Source organism: Miniopterus schreibersii (assembly GCF_964146895.1).
Source record: "Miniopterus schreibersii genome assembly, chromosome: 10".
In the NCBI taxonomy this organism is placed as follows: Eukaryota; Metazoa; Chordata; class Mammalia; order Chiroptera; family Miniopteridae; genus Miniopterus; species Miniopterus schreibersii.
In genome coordinates this window covers 80952095-80980000 of record NC_138110.1, presented here as the reverse complement: position 1 = coordinate 80980000, position 27906 = coordinate 80952095, and the positions used below count along the sequence as shown (strand labels likewise).

General features: G+C 42.1%; 1 protein-coding gene across 1 annotated transcript in view; it reads right to left on the bottom strand.

Moving 5' to 3' along the window:
- ZNF407 (zinc finger protein 407) overlaps positions 1–27906 on the bottom strand; it is a 313149-nt gene that overhangs the window by 276937 nt on the left and 8306 nt on the right. Inside the window, exons 2-3 of the mRNA XM_081150243.1 lie at positions 12069–16771; positions 6799–6913 (exon numbers count right to left, since the gene is read on the bottom strand). Coding sequence (XP_081006369.1) covers positions 6799–6913; positions 12069–16716 — 4763 coding nt within the window. The 5' untranslated portion in view covers positions 16717–16771. The remainder of the gene's footprint in view (positions 1–6798; positions 6914–12068; positions 16772–27906) is intronic.

Genomic DNA, 27906 nt, shown 5'->3' with positions numbered 1-27906 from the left:
CTGGCTGAACATCCCCAAACCCTGCCTGGGATGCGCAGCCCCGGTTACCTGCCTACCCCACTCGCCGCTGCAGCAAACACTACCAATCTGGAGAAATCTTTCCTGCATCGGCCAGCAAGACCAGGGCATTTCTTTACCTGCACTTTCTCCACCCATTTGGGGCAGCTGTTGTTCAGACCTTTTTAACCCTAAAGACTAGCAGCACTGGCATATATTGATGTTCCATAAGTGTTTGTTTAATATTTTTAAGTCTCCACTTCATCCCAAGTAACCATTTACACTCCCAGAATTTCCTGTGATATTCTTGATAGTCCAGGCTATCCCATACTTTGCTACTTGTGCTCTTCTGTTCCTCTATTAAAAATGTCCGAGTGTGCCTTGTCAGCATCTCCTCATTATTTAGGGCCCAACTCAAACAACCTCTCAAGGAAGCCATCCTGGATGCTCTTCAGCAGAGATGAGCGTGCACCCACGCACACACCCGACCGCCATCCCTCACCTCTATGCCTGAGGGGCCTCTCCCTTTACATCTGTCTCTCCAATGTGGAGCTCATGACCACAGGGCCCTTGCACAGCCTGGTCACTGGGCCTGCACAAGAGGAATCTCAGGAGAATCTGCCCCACAGGAAATGAATGAATACGTGAGTCAGTGGTTATGCTTCCAACACCTCCTCTCATCGTCTTGAACTCTCCAGAAAGTAAAGGACTTTCACAAGCACATGAACAAACAGGAAGAGGGGGGGAAACAATAGGCTAACAATAAAGAAAACAATCACAGAACAGGCAAAGGAAACCAGGAATGGCCACGCTCCTGTATTCCACTGTAGACACCAGGAGGGCTAAGGAATCCGAAGTCCACAATATAATTTTAAAGTCACCACGAAACCATTTTAAAAATTTTTTAAAAGCAAAAATAATTTAAATCACTGAGATGTGACTTTTTCACTGGATAGAGCTTAGAGAGGCCAATGTTTTCAACTGCAACACCAAAAAGTGACAATGTGTATTTAATTTCTATGTTGTTATAGGTTAATCATACTTACTGCCTTGGGGTAAATCTATAACTACACTTTTCCGTAGCTAAAACTCAAGGGAACACTGCCACAAAGCCCGAGCATAGAGCACATGTCCCCTTTCACCACGAGGAGAGGCTGGGAGAGACCTGCTTCTCTCTCCTCCACTGACCCAGCCCCACATCCAATTCTCTCCTAGATTCACAAATCAGTTCGCTGGAAAATACCCCAGAATCAGAGCTAAGAGTGTTTCGTATTTTAATATTACAATAAGGTATCTCTTAGATTTTCAAATTATAAAGTGATTTGTATGTAAAAAATAGAAAACAATGTCCATTCGCTATTTAAACGGTATTCCAAGAATGTAACATCAGAGGGATAACCTAACAGGTAATTTGTGAGTTTTGTTAATTTTGTATTCCTCATGACAGGAAGACAGATGCAGTGATCATTCCGTGGCATTTTAAAAATTTCAAACTAAAGACAAAAATATGTCATTAAACAAAAGTGTTAAAATGTTTTTTAAAATATAGTATGTGATACACCCTTTATAAGAACGCTTTTAATGTTTAGATTTTTATAAAAATGAGAGATGCTGCACTTTATATTGTTATAAGCATACTTCATGCCACACTATAAAACAGTTTTTCCATCTATATCACTTTAGCCAAAACAACCCGCTGAACCAAACGCTTATTTTATTTGGATACCTCTGTAGATATGATGGGTGTAATTAACTGTTCAGCTGAAAATGCAATTCCATGGTGCTTTAATGACTTAGGTATACACAGCCTTAGTTCTCAGAGGAGACTAAAAATAGTGATTTTAATTTATTCCTGCTGCCTACAATTACCCACAACCATGTATTTTTAAATATTTCCAGCCTATAAAAATTACTAATTTTTGCCACTTGTGTTTATCTGCATTTAGACTTTGATTTGGATAAATTAAGCTCTCGAGTGTTCCTGCTTTATGAAACTCTGCATGTTGTACACTTCAACACAAATAAATGACTTGTACCATTAAAGGTTTAAATAATGTAATGTATTTCATGCTCAGCCTGAAGCTGGATTCCAATGAAGTTGCTAATGCACGTAATGATTAAGTGTAACTCAAATACTAACTGTGTTGTTGAAAACATGACAGGCAATAATTTGGTCTATTATATTCTGCCATTTAATTGCCTAGTACAGACATTCTCTGACACGTTATGAAGCAATGATTTACAATTATTCAAGCTGCAAAGGTCAGAAAGTGACATTATAATCATCTACATAGAGATCCCTTCTAATGCACAAAAACTAGGTAATGCCACACATGCAAAAAAAAACACAGAGAGTTTTACTGCATTAGTAACTTTCTATTTAGGGTTTCTCAACCAGCTAAGAATGAACAGCTAGCTCATAAGCACATTAATTCACAACAGAAAATGTCTAGAATCTTTTCATGAACCCAGAGGTGACAGGATTTAAAAATGCCTTATCCTCTCCTGATTAGGTAAATTCTATCCAACCAGTTAACTCTGATGCACAAGATTCAACACTAGACACAGGAAAATCAATCAGAAAAAAAACAGAATCCCTGAGGCATACATACCGGGGTCTTTGTGAGTGATAGCACCCAAAGTTAGGTGTATTTCCTAGGTTTACTGAATTCACTAGCTACTTACTAACTTTCTACTAACTCTCTTTTATTTAGTAACTAGTAATGAAAAATAAAAACAGTAACGCAGGTTGGCCAATTTTACCCCTCTCATCCTAATGAAAAGATAATAAAGTCTTCACTTTTTTAGACACTTTGCTATATTATACCAACATGTTTAATTTTTAACCACTCAAGTGCAATAAATTATCAACACATAAAGAACTGGGGGGGATAAAAATCATAAAATTATTTAAAACAAGTTTAATATGAGGAAAGTGAGAGAGAGAGATACAAATAAGAGAGAATGAATAACAGAATATTAAAGTAAACCACTGTGCAAGCAATTTTTTAAAAGAACATAAATCTGAGCAAAAGCAGGAAACGAGAGTGACTGGGGGCTGGAGGGAGGTAAGCTACAGCTCTCACATGCTGGTGAAAACAACCTCGAGAGCAAAAGTAAGTGAAATGGAAACAGTAACCAAAACAACAGATACCACAAAAAGCAGACATAAGGAAAAGGGGCAGGTAAAGGAAGGAAACGGGTCTACCCTTACTACTGCATAACTGAAGTCCATCACTAAAAATACTTTTAATCTCAAGTTTACCATCTGTATAGTGGAGACAATAAACACGAGCTAAACAATCTTGTGAAACTATAAAGATCAACAAATAAAATAACTGTTACTTAATGTTACACTAAACCACAACATTGCATAAATACTACTTATTAGAGTATTGTATGTACTAGTATATGTACACACAGAGAGAGAGTATGAAATACACTTACATGAACTTAACAAAACATGGTAATATAACGGCTTTTTTGAGCTGAGATTTTCAAATAACTGACTACTGAAAAAACAGTTAAAGATCATGGATTTAATAAAAATATGTGTTTAACCTGCTTTGAAACATGTGTCTCAAACAAAATTATTAACTTACGTATAGGAATGCTTTCCATTATTTGTTATTTTGTCCCCACTAAGCCCTCTGTCAGACCCATAGCCATTTTCGGGTTAACTGTCCATCAAGTATGTGTAAATACATCTACATTCTACAAAGTCCTCAAGTTCACACTCAGCTGTAAGGAAAATGTTACGAAACTGTAATATTAAAAAACGGCTCCTCCTGAAAGTGAAAGTAAAATAAAAGGCTTGAAGTTCTCTATAACATGTTCTTAAAACAGGAGTGCAAAGCAACACATTTTTGAAATTTTTACCATGCCCCAAGCATGAAAACCAGGGGTAAAGAGAACTTAAATCCCAAGTTCTGATTAGACAGCAAAGACATTCAGCTTCTCTTGTCAAACTAACTTAAATCCATAATATAATACCGCTAAGATTTGCTGAGAGGGGGAAAAAGGTTATCTTAAAATTCAGCTTAAAGATTCAAAGAAAATCAGCATAGGTTGAAAAGACTGAAATAAAAGTTTAAAAGGCAGTTTTTGTTAAGAGAGTGGCTAATACACAACCTTAAACTAAGCCCTAGAAAAAATGTCAGCTATATATTTGATGAGCATCTACAGTGGTCTAACAGAAAGACACATGAAAACATGAGAAAGAACTCAAACAATCACAGATAATGTGAAACATTAACATGAGCTCTAGTCAACAAAACACACTGTTGTTTCCATCAATTTCACCATAAAATATTAGGTGGCGGTTATGTCCAAGAAAACCAACAGGTTACCAAAAAAAGGGGTGGGGGGAGGCACAATATTATAATAATTTCATTTTTAAAATCTGCCTGCCCCACTATTCTTATATATTTTTATGCAATCAAGACTATTTGAAAAACACTATTCCTTTCAATGCAGATAGTAAAGTTCTAAAAGACAGAGATGAAGACACTCACTACCCCAGAAAAGAAAACACAGTGCAGGACCTTCTGTTTGTGACAAAATTATAGAGTTAATGTTCCTGAAAGATCGCTTCACCTTTTAAAGCATGATTTTTTAAAAGGTAAAATTTATAGCAATTAAAGCTAATGAAGAAATGCAGCATGAGCTGCTTATGTTCAGGAACTAATAGGTCTGCTGAGCATCTCTAAGATTATTTAGCCATCAATGATAATGAATTGACACTGTCACTGATGTTAATGCACCAACCTGGTAGCCAATGCTTACATTTTTTTAATGCTTTTCACTTTAATGTTTAACCTACCTACAGCCCTATCCCTTTGAAACACATGAACAACCCAAGGTACGTTTTTTTCCTAACATGGAAAAGTATCTAACTCACTATGTTCTATTTCAACAACATCAATCAATAGGCATTTTTAAGTTTACTGAAATTCTGTGAAAATATCTACCCAGTAAAAATTACTGTCATGTAACTTTTAAATCAAATTTCATTTCTAAAAAATTAAGGGGTCATTTCATGGTCAAATAAAATTCAATGACTACCATAATTCTAAGAGATACAATTTTGGAATCTGAATTGCTTTTCCTACCCACACACATATACGTAGACCTCTATGATAGCAGTTTAAAACTCAATATATCTACATGCATTTGCAATTCTTTATCCTGGGAATCAAATCTATAAACCACTATAGCAACATTGTGGTTGTATGTGGTAAGCACTGAGCTAAGCAAAGTGTGCATTGTTCAAATTACACAATCAAAGCCAATCAATCGTGTTGTTTCTGAAGCTACATGTGTCAGAAACTATTCTCTGAAAACGTTTCTTCTTCCTTTTCCAGGGTCTTAGGAACCCTAGTAAAAATGAATGGAATTAGATTTCTAATAACAGAGTATGCAAAAAAAAAAAAAAGTGTTTATTTGCAGAAATGAGGAAGAAACTGCGTATTGACATCTAATAGCAAAATTTTCGTTGGAGTCAGGGCCTTCCTCCTTCCTATAACTCAAATGGTAAAAACAATAAATGAGATATCTTTTTTAATTCTAAGACCTAGAGCAATTAAAATGAACCATTTGGCACTCGATCCTTGCAGCTAAAATCAGTAGCAACAGAACTCATTCTGCCACTGATCCTCAGGGAGCTTCAGGGCAAAGGCTCGTCTTCATTTACTTTAGCTGCAAGTCACTGAACCACCAATTCTGCCAATGAATAAGTCACAGAGCATGGTTAATAAAACTGCTTGCAAAGTTGTTTTTAAAACTATCTTAAGGGTCAAAAAATGCAATGGCATCATGAGATAAAGTGTACTGTCCAACATAAACCAGAAGGTGTTTTTGACTTAAAAGATATTTATATTTACACAGTAGTGCCAACAAGAGGGATCCTCCAGTAAAACTATAACCCTAACATAACATGAGCACAATGCATAATTTAACTGAACCTAAATTATTTTGTGAATTAGCCATAAAAATTGCAGTTTCTCAGGTTTCATATAAAGTTCTTTTTTATGTGATGCACTTATTAGTTAATTGATCTGGCATAATAACATTAAATATAATTTTAATCAGAAGTAGGGTATTAAGATCAAACTCTGCACGTCCTATGATATACCATAGACGCCATGGCATTTTAAAACCTTTTAAGGCATCTCAGTACTTCTTATTAAATGCAACACATTTGAGTGACAATTAAAGATTGTGAATGATTCATTAGAGGAAAGACCCATTAGCTGAAAAAGAAAACAAGTTTTGAAATAAAGTTACACAAAAACATACATTATACACAGTTCTTTAAAGCTTCATCCCTGCAATAATGAATAACCAGCTGTTGGAAATGAAATACTTTTCTGCTTTTTTCCTTACAGCACATGTCCAATAGATCCAAAGAGCCACTAATGTGATTAAAATTAAGACAGCAAAGCAAAAGGGAAACAACCATACATATACACTCCTAGAGCTATATGATGTATTTTTTATGTCTTTAAGTGGAATTTCCAGTTCTCTCTGGCAATGTGAATGAACATCCTATAATTTAGTCAATTTACAGATTACAGGTTCAAATTGACCTTGTAGCCCATCAAATTGCTCCTCTGCAGCACAGGATTAGAAGTGGGAAAAGAAAGTCATAACTGTATTTAAGGGTTTACCGTAACAATGGGAAGGGGGATGTGCAGGCGTGATTTTGGTCCCTCTTCTGCAGATCAGTTCTGAGTTCTGAAACAATGGATATCCTGCACATGCTTCCTGGTTCTCGGGAGGAGATGGTTTCAATTTACTCACCCACACACATGGCACTTGTATTCCCTCATCCCAAGGTGCCTTTTGACATGGTTCCTGGCATCGCCAAGCTGAGCGGTTGCGAAATGGCAGATCTTGCACTTGAATGGTTTTGATCCTAAGTAAATTTAACATAAAATATGATTTGAATTTGAATAATACAGTACTCATACTTTAAAAAGAGGATGAGATCTTAAATCATACTTTAATCTAATTACAAATTTCTGTCCCCCAAAGGGAGCACTTGCATTCCTTTCTAACTTGAAAAGACCTGCATCCCATAATTATTCCACCATGGAGACTCAAATGCTTCAGAGAGTGTTCCTAACTTTCAATATCATTTCCAAGATTTAAAGTCAAAAGTGATCCAGGTGAGCAGTACTAAGTTGATGAGATGAGCCAAATAATTTTAAATATTTTCCTTACAATTCACAAAAGTATCTCTTATAGTCACTCCACATTTAAAATGGGACATAGTAAAAACATAAATTCATACAATGAAGCTGATATTTTTAAGTATATTTATCATCAAATAAACTTCTTAGCAGCCACCTCCTCATTTCCTCATATCTCTGCATCTTTGAATTTATTCACAGTAATAATAGTATTTTAGATTTTTGAAATTTATTCCAATGAGTCTCTATATTACTATTTTAACAGCATACACTATTAAAATACACAGTGGATAAATTATTTGTTTTTATGGTCATTTTACAGTCAAATATCTGTGCTGACTCTGCAAACCAAAAGTATTGACATGTTGGTTATTATTAATTTCAAGAACATAGTACCAACAAATGTGTCTTTATTTCATAAAGAAATAAAATTAATCTTCACTCAATGAGAAAACAAAATTATTTCAGAGTCAACAAACTTGGTGCCAGTAACAGACCGCACCTGGAACGTGGTTACCAGTAGATAATCAGCACCCACGTGGAGGAGGAGCTACGCTTTTTAAGGTGCAACATGTATATACCATCTTCTGATTTTCTAACCACTAAATCTTCAAATAAATAAATCAAAATCACAAAACCGCAGCTTAAAGTCAGTACGATATGCGTCCAGATTTTGCAGATCATGTTGAGTCCCTATTTAGTGAAACACCTCCTCTAACATGGTCAGGCAGAATATGAAATATGTGAACTTGAATAAATATACAAAAAGGGCTCAAACAAAAAAACTGCAATAAATCAAAGTTGATCAATGAACCTTTGTTCAATGCCCTTGAAAAAAAATCCTCTAAGAATACTTTGTTGAAATTGAAGCACTCAGTAAAAAATTTTAGAGTCTTAAATTTCAATCTAATTCCCAAAAGCTGACAAAAAAAGTGAAGCATTTAATTTTAATCTTCTAACAGAAATAAAAAAGTCAACAGTACTAAGCACGGGCAGACAAGGTTGAATATTTCACAGTTCAATGACAATGAAGCCAGATCTCTCAATACTTCCATTTCTGCTGTTAGAAGTAGATGTAAAATATATTTAGCACCTGAATGGTTATATCTAGTCAGCTTTATGTGTAAATGTCAAAAGCAGGTTGAGACTGCAGCTTACAGCAATCACAGTCCATCAATCACATCAGAAATTACAGTTTATTTAAATGATTCTGATAAAACTAAGCCTATCACCACTTTGAAACACTTCATCCCCACAGAGAACTCTATAAGGGACTTACAACAGACAGGAGTGAGAAGAACCAATTTACCTGCACTTTGAATTAAAATGCATTCAAGGTAGTAAGGTAATTAGGAAATTATTAACTAACAGTAACGCCAGGACTTCAAACAAAGACGGAAAAGCTTCCTCAACGTTCGTATTACAGCTGGGTGACAGGATCTGAAATACCTGTCTCCTGGGTTTCAGTTCCAGCCTGGCTCGCCCTGCGCCGACACTGGGATGAGCGCCCTGAGTGAGCACAGGGGCCACAGGGGCCGGATACACACCTTCAGTGCTTTCACGGACTGCACGTGGCTCTCTGGTGAGACACGAGCCGCTTCAGGTCTGTGATCACTGCTAGAGTGTTGACAACACATGAGTGAGTTACTGTGTTGACGACTTTCGTGCAGAAATCACGAAGCCCTGTTTTCATGCTTTACACCAGAGTAGACTTGTTAATGTCTCTTTTCTGTGCCATAAAATCCAAACATTAGGGGACCAGTACTATTTTTCTGAATAAGAAAAAAATATACTACCCTTTTTTCCTAACACTGTTTCCATTTTTGAGCTTGCTATGCAAGCATCATGTTCACAAGGCAAATTTTGTAAGACCATATATTTCTGAATTCGTCTTTCAGGTGTACTGTGACTATTATAAACTGTCGGTATATTGTTTTAAATAGTTCTATTTCTTGGAACAGCATTATCCTCAGCAGGCTTTTTTCTTCTCACTTGGCCTATGAGGTTTTTGAAAGGGAAAAACAAGAGGCTTTCTAGCTTTCAGGCACCTTGGAATATCGCCAACAAAATTCCACAAACCTTAAAAACTAAGCCTTCACTCAGACCCACAGGCACTGTTCAATATCAGTCATTACTGACTGTTATGCAAACGTGGATGTGACATAATGTTAAAAATTAATACAACTTTAGGTCTTAAAGAATCAAGTCAGATGTGTGCACCCACCATCTAACGCCTGTCAACTCCAGCCCGAGTGCTCCGGGCACCTGACACCTCCCCTCCCCTTCACTCAGCTGCCCATCCACTCCCTCTGCTCCAGCAGTGCCGCCGAGAGCAGCGGTGAGGCAGCGACCAGAGTGGCCCATGCTCTCACTCTCTTACAGACCAGTTCTCCTGAACCATCTCCTCTCAAGCCGACTCGGCCTCTAAAACCCGTCACCATCAGTTACAGGCACCAGCAGCCCTGTCTGGGGAATTTTTCAGTCCCTGCATGTGAACATTTCCAAACAGCACAAGTGGCCAGTGCGCTCAAACATAAATCGGAACTGCAGACAGTCTTCTAGCTTAAAGGTACCTTCCCTGTTATGGGAAACGAGAGCTCTAACGGACGGACACAGGAGAGAAGAGGGGCGCGTTCTGTACACCCATGTCCTGGGAAAGGAGACCTGCTCTTTCTGCTCATGCCAGTGGCTTCAGACAGCAAACACCCTGGAAAACTGCGACGCTTTTTTCCTACAATTCTTGATGACCAAAACTCATTTATTTCTTATAGTGCTGCTTTCATCAGACTGAGGATGGGAAGAAAAGGTTACATAAAACATATAGTAAATCACGAAGCATGGAAACAGGGATTGGAAGAGTAAGCCCTTTTCCAGTTAACCATTAATAATGGTCCCTGCATTACTATTTCATGGACATAAGCAACGGATCAGAAAAGCAATTCATTCTAAAAGGCGCCAAGAAAAAAACTTGGAGTGAAAACCTGGAGAGCAACTTCCCCCCAAAATGCCTTGCGAGACTGAGATGGAGACAGGCGCTGTGTCCTGGGGATCGTGCCCTTGGTGGTGCCTCAGAACACAACAGAAATTGCTTGCTGATAAGCCCAGCACAAACTGCGAAAAAGTACCCTAACTTTTACTAAATGTTACAATCAATGATGTAACTTATAGAAGTAGGGTTACTTTGTCACATATTGATAGTTGCCTCACTTTCACATCCACATTAACTTGATTTTAAATGCAATTAATACATATAGTCACAGAAGACTAATGGACTACATTCCGCACTTAACCTGGTGGACATTTTCAAATGGCACAAGTGACCAGTGCAAACCTATTTTGCATTGTAAACGACTAAATAAATCTTAATGGATTAAGAATGATCAGCTATCAACACACAAGGGAAATTAAGTGCTGAAATGCCCACATTGATTATTTTAAATTATTAGCCTTACTCTGTTCTTGAATTTGTATGCTTTTAGTGAGCTTTAACACATTTACAAGACTTATTGACTATAATTACAAGAGAATTCAAGTAATGGACACATCAATTATCAGCAACATGTCTTGACCAGACAGTTGCATAAAGAATTCTAAAAAGAGCTCCATTAGCATCTTCCTCTCAGTTTTATTCAGTTTTATCTGCCTTAAGAGGGCATATTAAGAAAGTACGTATTTTCTGCACATGTGAACAAGCCCAATTTCTAAAAGGCATCATTTCAGAAAGTAAGGTCGGCACCTACAGAGGCATGAAAAACACCAACAAACCACACCGGGGCTCCGCTGCACTGGGAGAGCTGAGACCAACAGTACAATGCTGACTGTCACCTCATTCCATCTCATGCAGGTTTCCCTGCTACTTTCTCCAATGAAAAACTTTTATCTATCTTTAATCACCTTAAACTATTAATAACGTTTCATACTCTTTTGTCTTTCTCCTGTGACGATGCAAAAATTTTCAAAAACTGCATGAATTTAAAGTATAGCTTTAATAATAAGCCATTATTTTAAAGTACAGTAAAATAAACCTTACAGTTTTAATGAAAATATGTTCATTAAAATGTGAATTTATTATTCAAATCCACTCATAAATTCAACCATGGAGACAGAACTTGTCTAAGCAGAGCACAATGATTTAGAAAAGCTGTCTATTTAAAATAAAGAATGTATGGCAGGTTTATAGAAACAGTGCAGTGAATTTTTACATAAATTTAGAACAGTGGCTTATACATTTTTCAGCAAAAAAAAAAAAGTTTTAAAACAATTTCTACCTAAAATTAACCATGAAGACTGAACACTGGATGTGACAGAGCAGGGACCTACCAGGTCCCCACAGAGTCCTGTGTCCCCATGGACACAAACCCCTGAACACACTGACTTTGAAAGTAGTTGACTATTTCTGATCCTTAAAAGAACTGTGTTGTGCTGCCTGGGAGTTACACTTTTGGATATAAACTACCAGGCAATAAAATTTTTAAATCCCTAAAATTGTATGAAAATTTTTATTATCTCCTCCCTCAAAAGCCATTTACTATGTCCTCTGAAATGCTGCATGTCACTTAATGGATACCTTGAAAACCAAACAGTTAGGACCTGAAACATCTGAAAAGCTCTAAGAGACAGGAGTGTGACAAAAGCATCAGAGGGACCAGGCTTTTTAATAAAATTGAAAGGATATTGTGAAAGAGCCTGCCTTTGGGATCAACGAGGTCTCATGGCCTTCAGAGATGCTAAGTGTCAACAGTGACTGTGGCATCTGCCTGGGCACCGCGCAGCAGAGCCATGTGAACTGGGCGAAGGCCAGCAGCCAGCGCAGCAGGGACTGTGCGCCAGGTGGCGGGGTGTCCACATTTACCACTTGTGGGCGCGCAGTGCACATACCTGTGTGCGTGCGGATGTGAGCCAGGAACGCCATGGAATTGCTGCTGCGACACAGCTTGCCGCAGTACTTGCAGACGTTGCCCTGGTTCTCCTCTCGCTCGCGGTTAATCTGCTCGGTGTCCTCCACTATGTGCTTGTTCACCTCCCGCAGCAGTTCCTCATGCTGCCCTTTAATGTGCAGAAACAAATTCTGCTCTGAGTCAAAGGGCTCCGTACACTTGACACACTTAAAGGTGGCCCCGCCCTCCGGCAGCTCCTCCACGCTGGCCTGCTCATTCCTCAGGTGCCCGGCGCTGGCCAAGTGCTGGTGCAGGTTGCTCTCTGTGTAGAAGGACTTTCCACACAGCAGACAATGGAAGTGCTTCTCCTTTGTAGGGTGCTTCATGGCTATGTGGACGTTCAGTCCACTCAAGCCATCTGCTAAGAAGCCGCAGTCATCACAGCGGATGCGTGTGGACTCGCTAAAGGAGCTGCCTTCGGATTTCTTCTTTTTCAGGCCTTGAGCACAGTCTTTTGAGGGCGACTCACTCATTCTCACTTCCGTGGCCATCAGACCCTCTTCGGGTTGGTCTATCGATTCACCATCTTCCGGGTTCTTTATTCTGACAATGGAAGAATCAAACCGGCCAAAGCTGTACAGGGCCTGTCCTTTTTCATCAATGTTCATTATAGTTTCATAAACATCGTTACTTTCAATGGTGCTATCAGAAGCCAGCCCATCTTCTTCCAAAATAATTTCAGTTTCATGCTGGGAATCCATCAGAATTTCCTTATTTTCCAAAACAGGATCTTCTTGCATAGCTTTCAAATCAGCTGAACTCGATGTGTTTCCCACTTGGTCTTGACCACAGCTATCCAGGTGCAGCTGTCCTCCTGTCATTCTCATCACAACAGGGACGGTGCTCTCAGCTGAATGGGCTCCACCCAGAACTCTGGGGCATCCGTGTTTGCTGAGGACCTCATCTGCGTGGTCTCCTCCATTCCCTCCATCACTCTCAGGATGTGCATCTGGATCACCGATGTCACTCAACCTGCTGTGGTTGTTCTTTGCTGTCTCATAATTCAAGGCTGAGCTTCCTGAATTTCCATTCTGAAGTTTGCTTGGGGAGCCATTAGAGGAAATGTTAAGGGTCACCATTTCCTCAGGTGTCCTAACTTTGTCCTTGGCAGGAGGCTGTTGGAAAGTTTCACAAAAGGAAGGATCTTCACTGAGATTAGATTCTTCTTCAGTCTCCACCTCTATGGCATCAGGAACACAGAGTACTTTAGACATGTCTAAGTTCGTATTCTCATCTAAAACAGAACCACCAGCAGCGTTGCTAGGTTTAAGAGCTTCAGGTGATTGGTCTGAAACTACCTGAAATTCTTCAGAACTTTGCTGATGCTGCGCCTCAGGTATGACGATGTTTCTGGACGATCCTGAGGGACCTGCCCCCACGTCAGCTGTGCTCAGGCGAGGCTGCCTCTTCATCTTGTGCTTTTCAGTGGCCGCGTGCCTGGTCATCTCTCGGTGAGTCACAGCATAGTAATCACAGGCCATGCAATAAAATGCAAACTCTTTCGTGTGTTTCCGTTTGACATGCAGTCCTAGGGAGGCAGAAGAGTAAGCGCTAAACGCGCAGTGTGCACATCTGTTGTCACCTGTGCCCGGGGCACCTCTCTGCGAGCACGCCTCCCCCTGCTGCACCAGGTCTTCTGGCTCTAGAGATACTTGCTTCCTCTCATCCATAAGGTGACTGCTGGCTTCTCCATTGGTAGAATGAAGCACATTTTCAACTTCGACTTCAATTGGATCTCCATGCTCTTGTCCCAGCTTTTCTAAACTGGAGGGATCTGGTTCAGCTGACTTAATGGCATGTTCATCTGAACTGGTGCTCCTGCTGCAGGCTTCGAGGTTACCCCCTTCGGGGCCAACAACGATCTCTGAACTTCGTTTTCCATTAGCTTCTATTTCTACACGTCCCCTGTGTTTCTTGGTGGCACAGTGACGCTCCATATCTCCCTTAGTTACTGTGTAATACTTACACACCTTGCATAGGTAACTGTATTGGTGACTGTGTTTTCGTCTAATGTGCACGGTCAGGTTTGTAATACTAGAGGCCAAGAGGCCACAGTGTGAACACGTCCGTGAGACGCTGCCTTTGGGTCTCCCCCTCTTTGGTGTGGTGGTCAAAGCTAAGTCCTCATCTTTGGCGATGATTCCAGACTGTTCCTGCTCCTGGGCAGTGGGGCTCTTCCCCAGAGAGGGACCCTCCTGCAAGTGCGCACCTTCTCCGTCGCCTCCTGTCCTTTCCTTTCCAGAAATGGTAACCTCTTCTTTTCTGTCATTTGCACCTATACAGACCCTTTCAATGCATTCTTCAAAGCTTAAGCCAATATTGTTTTTCTTAGCATTTTCAAGATGTTTGCTCCTCTTAATGTGCTTCTCCATCCCCTCCTTGCTCAGTGAATACAGGTTGCATGCTTTACAGAGGAAGTGGTAGTCCTGGCCATGCCGGAGCTTTATGTGCCGTGTGAGGACAGAGCAGGACCGCGTTTTGTAAAAGCACTTTTTGCACTGAAACTGCGGCCTGCTCACGTGCCTTCCTTCGCTTCCAAGGCTCAGCCGGGGTGGAGCCACTTCTTCTGCAGCTGCTCCTCCTGACTCACTCAGGGGTTCCTTTATGTTTTCTGAGTCTAAAGTACTTAACGGTAAAGTCTGTAAATCCGAATCATTGTTAAATGATTGAGAAGTCTTTGGTTGAACCAATAAGCGAATATGCTTCTCAGTCATCCTGTGCTCCTCCACATCCTTCTCAGACAAGAAGAACAGATTACAGGGGGGACAAAGGAAGCCCATACCGTGCTTTTCCTTCACGTGGTCTCTGAGATTTGTTTCACTCAAGGAAGTAAACGAGCAGCACTGACAACTGAGCACAGAGGCCGTTTGCTGATGCTGGTGACTTTGCAAGTGCTCATGCAGGTCCCTCCTCGAGGCAATGGGAAGATCCCAGGTCTGGCAGGACAACTTCACCTCTCCTGCATGGCAGCTGTTCACATGGACTTCCAACTCGGTCGTACTCGTGGCCACCTGGCCACAGTGTGTGCAAGTACAGGATATCTGACGGTCAGAAGCTGCCCTCGCTGTCGGAGGGTCTAAGGCGCTCGCGAGGTGGGTGTTTCTCTCGCTCTGCTTCTGGTCCTGGGTCTCTGAGGAAGTTACACATAGACCATGGGCACTGCCACCTGTTTCCATGTGTTTAGGCATGGACTCCACATCATCTGTTTTCATCTGTGCTCTGAAGTGTTTCATATATATCCTGGAAGTTTCACTAGCGCCTCTTTTATTAATTCCTAAAAGCGTAAACCTTTTCTTGGCCTGGCCTTTCAGTGGGAAAGTGCCACTTCGTCGGCGGAAGCTATTAGCCAACATGAGAACATTCCGCTCAGGTCTGGGTCTTGGGGTTGCGCTGAGACCCTGAGCTGTCTGTAGGGTCTTTCTGGAAGATTCCAATTTATCTAAGAGACCCTGTGAGGTTACTAAGGCTCCTAACTTTTTACTCTGGTTTTCAGGAGTTTGAGCTGCACCAAGGGAAGTGGCATTTTCTTCCACAACCTCTCCCTTTTCTAGCGCAGTACTCCTGAACGGCCTCATCTCAACAAGGAGCTCGCTGCCACTGCCACTGCCACTCTGCTTAGAAATGCTGCTTCTCAAGTCTTTCAATTTGCTTCCACCATTTTTTAGTCCTTTAGAGTCACTATTCTTTGCTATTTGTTTAGAAACTCTCGGTTTTATGCGAACATTCTTTGTTCCAATGGTACATGGTTTCTTAGGAAAAGATTGTTTTGTTAAGATCTGCACAAATCCTCCACGAGCAGCGAGATTCTGCCGCCGGAGATGTGTTTTTCCAAGACAATGGGCATTCAAAAGGTTCTCTTCCACACACTGAAAGCCACAAAGGTCACAAGAAAAGACCGTCCGGCACCCGTGTGTCTGTGTGGCGTGAGTCTGCAGCACTGCGCTGCCCTCTGCTCCGTGGCTGCAGGGGCAGCGGGGAGGCTCTTTAGACGGTGGCACATGGCACTGGGCCTGCTTCTCCAGATCCGACAAAGAGGAAAACGAATGCTCGCACATGCTGCACTTGGAAGCTGCATCCACATTCCCGACGGTACAACCAACACTAACAGCCTCTTCTGTGGAGAAAGAGGATTCTGTGTCTGGGTCAAGGGAGACCATTTCCTGAGCAGACTTCTCAGTGTCTGTTTTCAGAGACACAGTGTCAGCTGTGCTAGAACTGCAGCTCGGGGAGCAGGCGGTGGGAGGACGCGCGTCCCCATCTGCGCAGTCACTCAGGAGGGACGTCTTTATCATCTCACCTGGCGGGACGCCCGCTGCCAAGAGCCCATGAACATCCTGCTCTCGGGACCGGCAGGGCTCGGGCTCCCCAGGCTTCATTCGTTTGGAAGCATGTTCACGTCCGTCCTCCACTGCAACGCTGGGTGATGGCTCTGGGAAAGCTCTTTTGCTCGTGGAATTCTCGGCAGAACTCGCTGCCACCTCAGGCACAGGCCCGCACCCCACATCCTGGGACGAAGCAGCCCTCGAGTGCTGTGCATCTTTGTTTGCAGCTCCATCCTCGCTGTCTTCTGGTTTCTTCTCAGCATCCATCACTACAAGGTGCAGACACTGCTCCTGTCAGGGCGGCTCACCTGGCACCCATGACCTGCAGAGAAAACAAACATGCATTAAACCTCAGGATATAAAGAAAGACACACATATTAGCTCAGAAGTTAACACAAAATGATGCACTGGATGAAAAATACCATAACAGAAACCTAGATGAGATCTCCTTCACATTGAAATGAATTTGATCACATGAGCCATAATGAAGAGTCTGACATCAGATTTAGGAACATCGGGTCACCACGCTGTAACGCAGGAAGCAACACTATGGTATCTTCCATAGAAAAGGGGACTCTCTCAACCAGCTTGCAAAGAAACTCCAAGTTTCAACTCCCTCTAACAGGACATTTCAATCTACTACTTTTTTTAATAAACAGAGAAGCCCTCTTTTCAAATTTTTTCAGTGAACCCCACTCTGTAAAGTAGACTAAAACAAGACGGCAGTGATGCAGGTCCGGAGGTCAGGCTTCCCCTCGCAGACCCCCAGTGGTAACCAAGTTCCAGGGTCAAAGAAATGTATCTAAACACGACTCTACTTGTCAATCAACTTCTTCATCTAACAGCCATTCTGTGTTGTCTGAGGTTAATGGCAAAGGGAAATGTCAGTGGTAGAGTAGAACTAATGAAGTAAATTTGGGGGGTGGTGGAATTTATTGAATTATTTAAAATACATTATATCGATTTTATTTTTCATTATGCTGCTTAATTCAATTAAAACATATCATTTTCCATTCACTTTACACCATGATTGGAATTTTCAACCAAATGCCATTTGATCTGATGCTAATAAAAACCCATCACGCATTATGACCTCAAAGCTAATGATAACTGTTTTATTTTTTCCATAACAATGATAAACCAAATAAAGGCTGTTGCTTTGACTCTGCTAAAAGTAGGAAACAAAAAATATATATAAAATGTTATACCCAAAGCATAAGCAACAAAAGAAAAAGATGGATAAATGGGACTTCTTAAAAATAAAAACTTCAAATGACACTAGGATTCAAAGGCCGCTATCTAAGAAAATGAAAAGATAACCAACAGAATGCAAAAGCTTTGCAAATCATGTATCTAATATAGTAGTTAATCTGTAATATATAGAGAACACTTATAACTCAATAATAGAGACTAACTTTAAAATAAGCAAAGGAGCTGAATATACTTTTCTCTAAAAAAGATGCACAAATGGCCAAAAAGCACATGAAAACATAATCTATATCAGCAGTTGCTAAAGAAATGCAAATGCAACCATAATGTCAGCACCACTTCACATCCACCAGGATGGCTAGAAGCAGAAAGTCCAATAACAACAAATGCTGGTAAGAATGTGGAGAGGTCACAACCCTCCTACCATGCTAGTGCGGATGTAAAATGGTGATGCCACTTTGGAAAACAGCCTGGCAGGTCCTCAAACAACTGAACATGGAGTTGCCATAGAGCCCATCAATTTCACTCATAGGCAACTGCCCAAGAGAAATGAAAACGTATGTCCACAAAAAAACTTGCAGGCAAATGTTTACAGCAGTGCCATCCATTACAGCCAGGAAGTGGAAGCCACCCAAATGTTCACCAACAGATTAACGGGGAAGCTAAATGTGGTAGGTCTGTATGATGGAACACTATTCAGCCACAAAAAGAAATGAAGTACTGATGCAGGCCACAATATGGATGAGCCTTGAAATCATTATGCTAAGTAAAAGCAGCCAGTTACCAAAGACCGCACACTATCTGACTCTTCCTACAGGAAATGTCCAGAACAGGAAGTGTACAGAGAGAGCGAGCAGACTACGGGCTCCCTGCGGGGGGAGGCAGGGACAGGTAAACGGTACAGTGTTTCTTTTCTGAGACGGTGAAAATGTTCTAAAATTCACTGTGGTGACAGGTGCACGTGTCTGTGAATATACTTAAATTCACTAAATTGTAGTTTAAATGAGTGGATTTTATGATATGTGATGATCTCAATAAAGCTACTTAAAAACATATTATTTATTATATACAACCTACAATACAAAGTCATCTTGTATTTGTTACTGTATTATATAAAATACTATAACACACTGTATGGTTCTTATTATAGGGTGGAAAAGATAAATGTGCATCACTTCATTACACTTGTAAGATATTCACTATTTCTTCAGACTATGTTCCAGAAAATATAAATTATATCCCTGGTCAAATAAGTTTAGAAAACTCTGGTGTGAACAAAATTCCTTTATCACAGGATTTCTCAGTACATAAGCATTTCCCAGACTAATTCCATTATAGACTCTCTCTCTAGAGAACAGAGCCTGGGGGTCCAAGGAACACTTCAGAAAATACTCTGTTAGGTAACACGGTGGTTTTATTATTCACCGTCTGTGATGGGAAAGTACGCCGGGAAAAGGAGGATGGACGTAACCACGTGTCTGTTCCAAACACTTCCCGTAGCGCCCACTATATGCCAAGCATCCTTGGTTTCAGACACTGGGATTACAGCAAAGGACAGCACGAAATCTCTGCCCTACAGTGGAAGGTGAGACAGTATGTTTGTTTAAATGCATATATTCTCCAACCAGGACATGCCCTTATGGTCAAAAAGAGTCCCAGGGACTGAATGTGCTCTCATACATGAAACACCTTAAAAAGAAAAAACAGACAAAGTCTATGAAACAACAAGACATGGGACATCAGGCACCAAAGGGCAGTGACCCCTGAGAGGTGAGGCCTGAACCAAGGGAGTTCCAGCTTACTGCCTAGAGCAAGGACCCAGGCCACAGCACGGAGAGGAGCCCAGGCAGGGCCCAGGGGCAGCCAGAGTCAGTAGGGCAGAGTAGGAGAGAAGAGGTGCCAGAAAGAGAAGCCCAGAGGCCTGCAGAGCGTCCCTCGAGACAGAGAACACTGGCATCTTCCCCAAAAGCTGTCTCATGCCACCTCACACTCAGTCCTTGGTAACTCCCCTCCTGAGGCAACCACTGCTCTGGATTCTTCCACAGTAGATTAGCTTTGCTGTTCAGAAGTTCATGTAAATGCATTCAGGCAACATGCCTTTGAGGGAGGAGAGTCTGGCTTCTTCTGCACAGCATGACGTTTTTGTCGCACGTATCAGCAACGTGCGTTCATGGATATACCACGATTCTGTTGATGGCCATCTGAGCTGATTCCCTTTTTTTGGATTTCCCTTAAGGCAAAGCTGCTATGAATATTCCTGCACAAGTCTTTTTATGAACATATTTTTATCTCTTTTGTGTAAATAGGTAGGGTGGTACTGTGGGGTCACAGGGGGAGGGGCAGGGTTAACTCTATAGGGCAGTGTTTGATAATTTGCAAAGTGGCTGCACTGTTTTACATAGCCACCAGCAATGTCAGGAATTCTGAGAGACCCACGTCCCCACCCACACTTGATACTGCCAATCTTTTAAGTTTTAGTCATTCTAGTGGATGTGTGTAGCTTTCCAGTATTTCCCGGATGACCAGGGTGCCGAACACTTTGTGTTGTGCTTTGTGAAACGCTTGTTAGCCTTCTGCCCATTTCTTAGTTTGGTTGGTCGGTTAGTACTGAGCTGGGGAGTTGCTTATGTCTTCTGGATATAAATCCTCTGTCAGATATGTTTTACAAATATTTTCTCCCTTTTCATTTTATTATTGTTGTCTTTTATTAAGCAGTTTTAAACTTTGATGAAGTCAGTTGTTCTTGGGCCCTGGTTGTTGATGTGTCTACTCTATTTCCGCTATCCGCCCTCACATCCCAAGAGCCCAGAACAATTCCAAGCACACATACGGCGCGAGAATGAGTGATATAAGAAATGTCTGCTCTCTAAGCCTTTAGATGCCATGACAGATGTCTAAGATACGCTTCAAAGTGGCCCAGAGGAGGGCACCGTGGAGGCCGTGAGCTGACAGTGACGGAAGCTGAGTGACAGTGACAGGGATTCAATACACTCTTCCACCGGCTCTGTAAAGTCTGCATATGCGTATGTCTGAAAATGTCCATGACAGAAGTTTTGCTTAATATTTTTTAATGCCTGGTCTAAAGTAATGTGAATCCCTCCCTTTCAGTGACCATCCCTTACTCGCCCCCGCAGTGGCACACTACCTATGCACTGCCCTCCCGGGTCACTGCGGGAGTTTCATCGTGTGCAATAACACAGACGGAACACAGAAACACTAACTTAGGGAACCATGCGGCCTATTCAGAGTAAATGCTCTAGTGACGACGCCTGACTCGTGGATTTCTGGAGACAGAGAGTGACAAGCACATGAATACGCAGGCGCAGAACAGTGACGCCCTTCACTGTCACCTGTATAATGGCCCCAAAAACTCCAAACCAGGAGGGACTGCTCCTACCCTTGTTATTTCCCAAATAATTCTCTACATTACAGAAATAATTCAACATGTCACACCAAGGAAGAATATTCAACCTCACACAGCGGGTGCTGGCCCTATGAAGGGAACCACGGTGCGACAAACACTTCTTCCCCCCCTCACCGGCTCATGTTGTTAGGAGCCACAAGCAAAGGAACTCATATACACATGCATGTGATGACCGTGTGTCAGATAAACTAAGATCTGCGTAGAGACGAGCAAGGGATTCCACTTCCAAGGAGAACACCTAGCTAAAGAAGCAGTGATATCACTTGAGCTAAACCTTGAAGAAAAAACAAACACCATTTTTCCTTCACTGAGGGAGCAGGTGGGAAGAGTGAAACATCTCCAGTGGAAGAAAGGGCTCAGGCAAAGCCATGAAACACGCCCGATGTGCACGTGAGACTGTCGGCCGTCCAGACGGCTAACTACAGCTCTGCCATTCTTCTGCCTGCAGCTCAACCAAAAGCAGGTGGTCACCCAGGACCACGTCACACAGGCTGAATTAGAGCTGGAATTTATGCAGTCATGTCAGTGAGGGGTCGCCAAAACCCGGCTCGGCTTTAGGAAGATAACTTCTCAGTGCGCAGGACCCACCCCAGGGGGAGAAGTCTGGAAGCAGAAAGTGCATGTTCCCACAGTTTTAGGTAGAAGGCCCAGGACTGGATGACGTCAGTACGCAGGAGTGCAAGGTGATTTATTAAGTATCTTAAAGTGATCTGGAGAGATTAAATGGAAAGGAGATGTTCACGCTAATGTAAATTAAAGAGAAAGCCTTCCTCAGAAAGGGTGTTAGAACAACTACCAATGGAGATGGGAGAGGAGTCTGTTAAAATGGAAATCAAAATTCACCCGACTAGAACCGTTTAGGGGCTCATTTTTCTGGAGGCATGTTTCATTCATTCACTCAACACTCACTCACTGAGAGCCAATCTTGTTCCTGAAAGCCCCTTAATTGTCTCAAGAACAAAGTCAACCAACAGGGACCCTGCAACCTCAGTGTAGAGTACAGAAGGCGCCATCTGGGCTCTTTCTGAAACTATGGTACTTGTACCCAGTGGAGAAAGGAAATGAGTCTTGGATTTCTTCCCACGGTAGGGTTTCAATATTCAGATGACCTGGTAGGTGTTTACACTAAAATAATAAATTATATTATTAAACCAAATCTTCTTGAAGCGTTTGCTTCCAGTACAAATCCATCAGTTACCACTCAACCCATATCCTCACCGGGCCACAATGATTTTCAAGTATGCAGGCCATTTATAGTGTCTAAGTCTCAACTAGCTGTGCCCCGACTAAGAAATAAGACGCATGTCACTTCATCCTCTTTAATTTTACCTATAAATCATCAACTCATGAAGAATCTGTTACGAAGGAAAAGTTCCTACTGTAACTGGAAAAGCCTCCTCTATGGTTTTAAAAGAAAAAAAGTAGCAAAAAAGGAATCAAAACACTCACACTTTTTAAGAATAGTAATAAAACAAATCAACAGCAGCCTTCTGAGGACACCTGGTGGCCACTCCTCAGGGGAAGCTTCCTGCAGCATTTAGTGTCTCAGGGGTGAGCGTGGTGAGTGTCCTAGGCTCCCGTGCTGCCATGGCTACCGGGCGGCGTGCGTGACACCTTCCCTTCCTTTTGCTCCTGTCCGTCCCACTTTCTTCTCATTCCAATCGTGTCTTCGTTTCCCTCACATGCCTTTTCTCTTTCCTAACGAGTACACGCGGAGCAGGACGGAGTCCTCTCCTCCCTGTCCCTCCCCCCCTCACACACAGGAGCACACGCAAACCCGCACCCACAGACATGCTCTCTCACTGGCATGACGAGGCCACCCACCCAAGAAACCACCTTCTCTCTGCCCCATCCCCCCCTCCCAGAGTGACCCACGTTATGGAACAAGCAGGCAGTGTGAAGTCAGCACGTGCTGGCACCAGGCCGACAGTAAAGTCACAGCAGGGACACCTGTGCACCGCCTGGCAGAGGAGCACACACAGGCGCATATAAAGCCCGCCCTAGGGTTCTGCCCTTTCCCTCTGCGGGTCTAGAGAAGGCTGCAATGCAGACACCACTCAGAGGCCACAGCAGGGACGGTCTTCTGGAAGGACAAGGGGGGACAGGTAGGAAGACCTCCCACAAGCCTGTCATGAGCTGTGAGGTGACAGCTGAGTGGGGCAAGAATCGATAAAAACTGGTGACCACTGAGATCTTTCTTAACCCACCATTTGCACATGGACTTTTTATTGAAACTGTCTTACATTATATTATTACCTAATTTAATGGAGTATCACCAAGTCATAGAGAGTCTGTTATGAGAAACTGTAATGTTAGCTGTCATTACAAACACCGTGGCGTAGCCTACGGGCACGCACAGGTGCTGAGTTTTATAATGCTCCCCTCCCCACTCTCTCCCATCAGAAGCACCAATTCATAACAGAGAACACAAAATAAAGTATCTGAGTCTACAAATAAAAACATCACTTTTCCATGAAAATGAATAAATTCTGCCATGACAAAAGAGTATAATTTAACACCCTAAAAGCCACAGATGGCTACACCAGAGGCAGTTTCACCACAGCGGGTGGAGATGCCGTGTGTTCTGAGCACGGACGCTCACGCCAGGGGCAGGCTGCAGCGCACCCCAAGTGAAACGTCTGCAGGCGGAAGCACACCCACTCCGCCCGGGAAAGGGCCTGTAGTGGGTTAGGTGAGTCCACAAGTTCTGAAACTCCCTTCAAAGGGCGGAGCCTGCCTCCCTCCCCTGGGTGTGGGCTGCTCAGCGACTTGCTCGCACAGGACAGCAGCAGTGAAGTGAGGTGCCCATCTCCACAGATGCCGTCCCGGAGGCGCTGTGTCCCTGTGGGCCCTCCCGCAGCCTCCCGCCTGGGGAAGGCCTGTGCCTGGTTGTGAGACACTTGTGCAGTGTCCTCTGTATGAGGGCTTCAGCCTCCTACCAAGCACCAGCCGGGCGCTGGGGACACCTGCCAACAGCCCCATGACGAGCCTTGGGAGCAGCTCCTCCAGCCCCAGGCCAGACTTCAGATGACTGCAGCCCTACTATATCCTGACTGCAGCCAAGGAGGCAACTGCAGCCAGGACCACCAGGCGAGCCCAACCCAAACCCTGACCCACAGAAACTCAGGGAACAAACATTTATTTCTTTAAACCACTAAGGTTTGACATAACCTTTTATATAGCAGTAAATGATTAACATAGTGCCCTTCTCTGTTCTTTCCACCTTGTCTAGGATACCTATGGCTCAAGTTCATGGCTCCTTTATGTATATTTTACGTATTTCCTTTCCTAACCCCCTTTCACAAGAATCTTCAGTACTGGCGCAATAGGATTCAGGAACACAGGAGGAGGGCAGTAAGTGTTAACTGAAGTGTACTGTCTGCAAGGTACAGCAACAGCAGAGTCCTGTCAAATGTCTGTAGGACATCAGAACTGTAATACACTGACACTTAGATGTATGCCTCTCCCACTACCAAAATCAGATCAGGGACAGCTTACCACAAAAAAATGAAATAATAAAATCAAGGGATAGTAGAGGGCTAACAAAGCGATGATGAGGAGAGAGTTTTAAATTTAGATTCATGGGGAATAAAAGAAACGTCCTGATGTTTCCTGACACATCTCCTCATGTTGGATGAAGACATTCATTTTTATAAGCCCCTGTATTTGTTTAGCAGCTGACCTGCCTCAGAGCTGACAGCAGCCGTGAGCTCCCTTCCAGCGAGGCTCAGCCGACAGTCCTAGTATTCCCCAGACCTGATGGGGCAGCCCGTGTGCGGCAAGCACAGGGACAGCCACAGGTCACGGGGCAGGAGGAGTGACTGACTACGCTTTGGCCACGCAGACTGTGTAACTCCCCCACCTTCCAGAACAGAATATTGTTTCTATTCCAGGGATATTGTTCTATTTCAAATATCCAATTCAATTTCACCTGCAAATTAAAAATTAGGATATTCACTTAGTGCTTACATTGGCGCTGAAACGATCACTAGTAAACCACACAAGTAGGGAGCAAATCGTGGTGACCAGGAGTGCAGACAGACATCACTCCTTCCACTACCAGAGTCCCAGCATCCCACCACCACTTGTGAAAATGTAAACAAGTCATGGACGAAAATAAACTGTAAAATCAGCTCAGCCTCTTACCTATTTCTTTTTTCAATAAAAAATCTTCCTACACCTTGAGTACTATTTCCCAAATACATTAAATTGATCCAGTAATAAAGTTAATTTTACGACAATCTTATATCAACCTGACAATGTACCTTTTACAGTTGGAAAGATTTTACACAAAAAGTTAAAATTTAACATACCTCCTTTCAAAAAGCATTTTTAAAATCAATGCTTTGTTAGTATTTCCATCTAATTGTTTTAATTTTTTTAGAGAAATTTTTTTTTATCAGAACAGAAAAACAGGATAAAAAGGAAAAAGATCCTATGAGTAGAGATGGAAACTTCAATGCCATTAAAAGCAGGCACGTAGGATAGTTTGTATCTTAGGCCATTTGAAAAGGTTGTTTTATTATCAATGCAACTAATCACAATGAAACCATCTCTTCCAACTAAAGACATTATAATGAATTTTCTTTATAGCTACAGAGAAATGGGATTTGCTGTTTCATATCAAATAGAACAGGCTGTATAAATTCTTCTTCCTATTTATTGTAAAATATAATTTCATCTATAAAATCAGTCATGAAATATTAACACTGAAACAACAGAATATATATCCTTTACTTAATTTAGTTTAAAGGGTCTATTCATTACAAAAGGGGGGGGGTGGATATGTGTGACAGAGCCCCTACCTCCTCATTAAGTATTTCCATTAGACCCTTTATTGTCAAGAATTTACAATGTAGCCATAAAAAACATTCCACGATAAAAGTTAGTATACTTTCCTTAAATCTGCCTTTCATCTTTCTCAAAAATCGAGAATGAAGCACACAGCATGTGAATGCTGAGGAAAGGGAAGAGAGTTAGGAGAATAAAATTAAGGAAACATGATATATTTACACTGATATATTTCATGCCACCTACACCAACAATATGTGTGGTATGCATGGCAACCATGTAACTTTTCTGAGCACCACTGTCCTTGTATAGAAAGTGGGAGGAAAAACTAGGTTCACAAATTCGATGAGAAAAATCAGACTGTAAGGAACTGCTGAGCATTCAATCGATAGAAAAAGTACTCTCAGGACTGGATTTGTTCTTCATCTCAGCACAAAGAGGAAGAAAGGGGGTGGTTCCAAAATGTAAATACAGGGGAAACAGAACTTGAAAACATCTACAGACACGCTCCCTGGCATTCTCGCTTGGAGATTCTCTAGGTCCACTGAGAAGAGACGGAAGACAATGGCTAATCCCAGAGCCGCAGGAAGAAAGGTGAACTACTAATTTTGGAAGAAATCTGGAAAACACTGTCATTCCAAATGTCAATAAGCTAACACACTAAACTATCAAGCCTCGAGATATAGTGAATATCAATTATTAGGTATCAACGATCAGAGTGCTAAGGTATATTTAGCCCTGGCTGGTGGCTCAGCTGGCTGGAACGTCGTCCTGTACACCGAAAGGCTGCAGGTTCGAATCCCAGTCAGGGCACATGTAGGAGGTAACGGACTAACGTTTCTCTCTCACATTGTTGTTTCCCCCTCTCCCCACTCTCTAAAATCAATGAAAGCATGTCCTTGGGTGAGGATTAGACAAACAGGAGGGAGGAAGCGTATTTAGAAAGGAGAACTTCAGGGTGACTCTACAGAACATATTTCTCACAAAGTCCATTTATACAATAATAACTTTTTCCTCTTGGTGCTGAAATTTTAGGGATTTGTTTTCTTCTTCTTCCGAGTACGTCTCTGTACTCTCCAAAGTATCTTCGTTTGGAAGACTGAGAGGACAGCCTCAAAGAAATTACCCACAGCAGCAGAAATGACGGGCGAGGAGGACTACTCTCAAAGTCAGCCCTAAGACAGAAACACACTTACAATCGTGGTTCTTGCACTAAACTGAGAATCAAAACAATTAAAAAAGGAAGTTATAAGGTGACTTAAAACAGTCACAGATGCTTGGGGTCTAATTTTGTTCAAATCACCCAGGGACACCAAGAAATGTACCTCTGGCTCATGGGGCCTCACAGGAACCTCAAGAATGGAGGGAGGAGACCCAGAAACAACGAGCACAGCTGACACCCACACCCTGGTCGCCAACAGCAGCCCCACTAAAGGCTCCTCCAGCAATGACAGAGTCCAGGGCTGCGGCAAAGTAGGTACACTTGGAGCCTAGAGCATCTTATTATGTCAGAAAGTGAGGAAGTGCTTTTTTAAAAAAATGATGTGACAAGGACACAGGAGTCAGCTGGAATGCGCTTCTACCGGCCAAATCCTCCTGAGACAATTTGAGCACCAAAATAGCCAAATACCATTAAACCATGGACTGTGGAGATTCCCAATGAAAACCATTTGCTCTCATTTTTTAAATATATCTTTATTGATTTCAGAGAGAGGAAAGGAGAGGGAGAGAGAGAGAGATAGAAACATCAATGATGAGAGAGTCATTGATCGAGCCCGCAACCCGGGCATGTGCCCTGACCGGGAATCGAACACGATTGCCTGGATCTTAGGTCGACACTCAACCACTGAGCCACGCCCAGCCGGGCGCTCTCATTTTTTAAAGACTATAACTTCTACTACCTCTCTTTGAATGATCTAAATTGTCTAAGATATTTTTAAAAGTACATTACCACCTTAGTTTAAGTTCTAATGGTTTTATAATTATATGCACTCCTATAACTGCAATTCCTCTTTCTGTAATAATTGATCCAA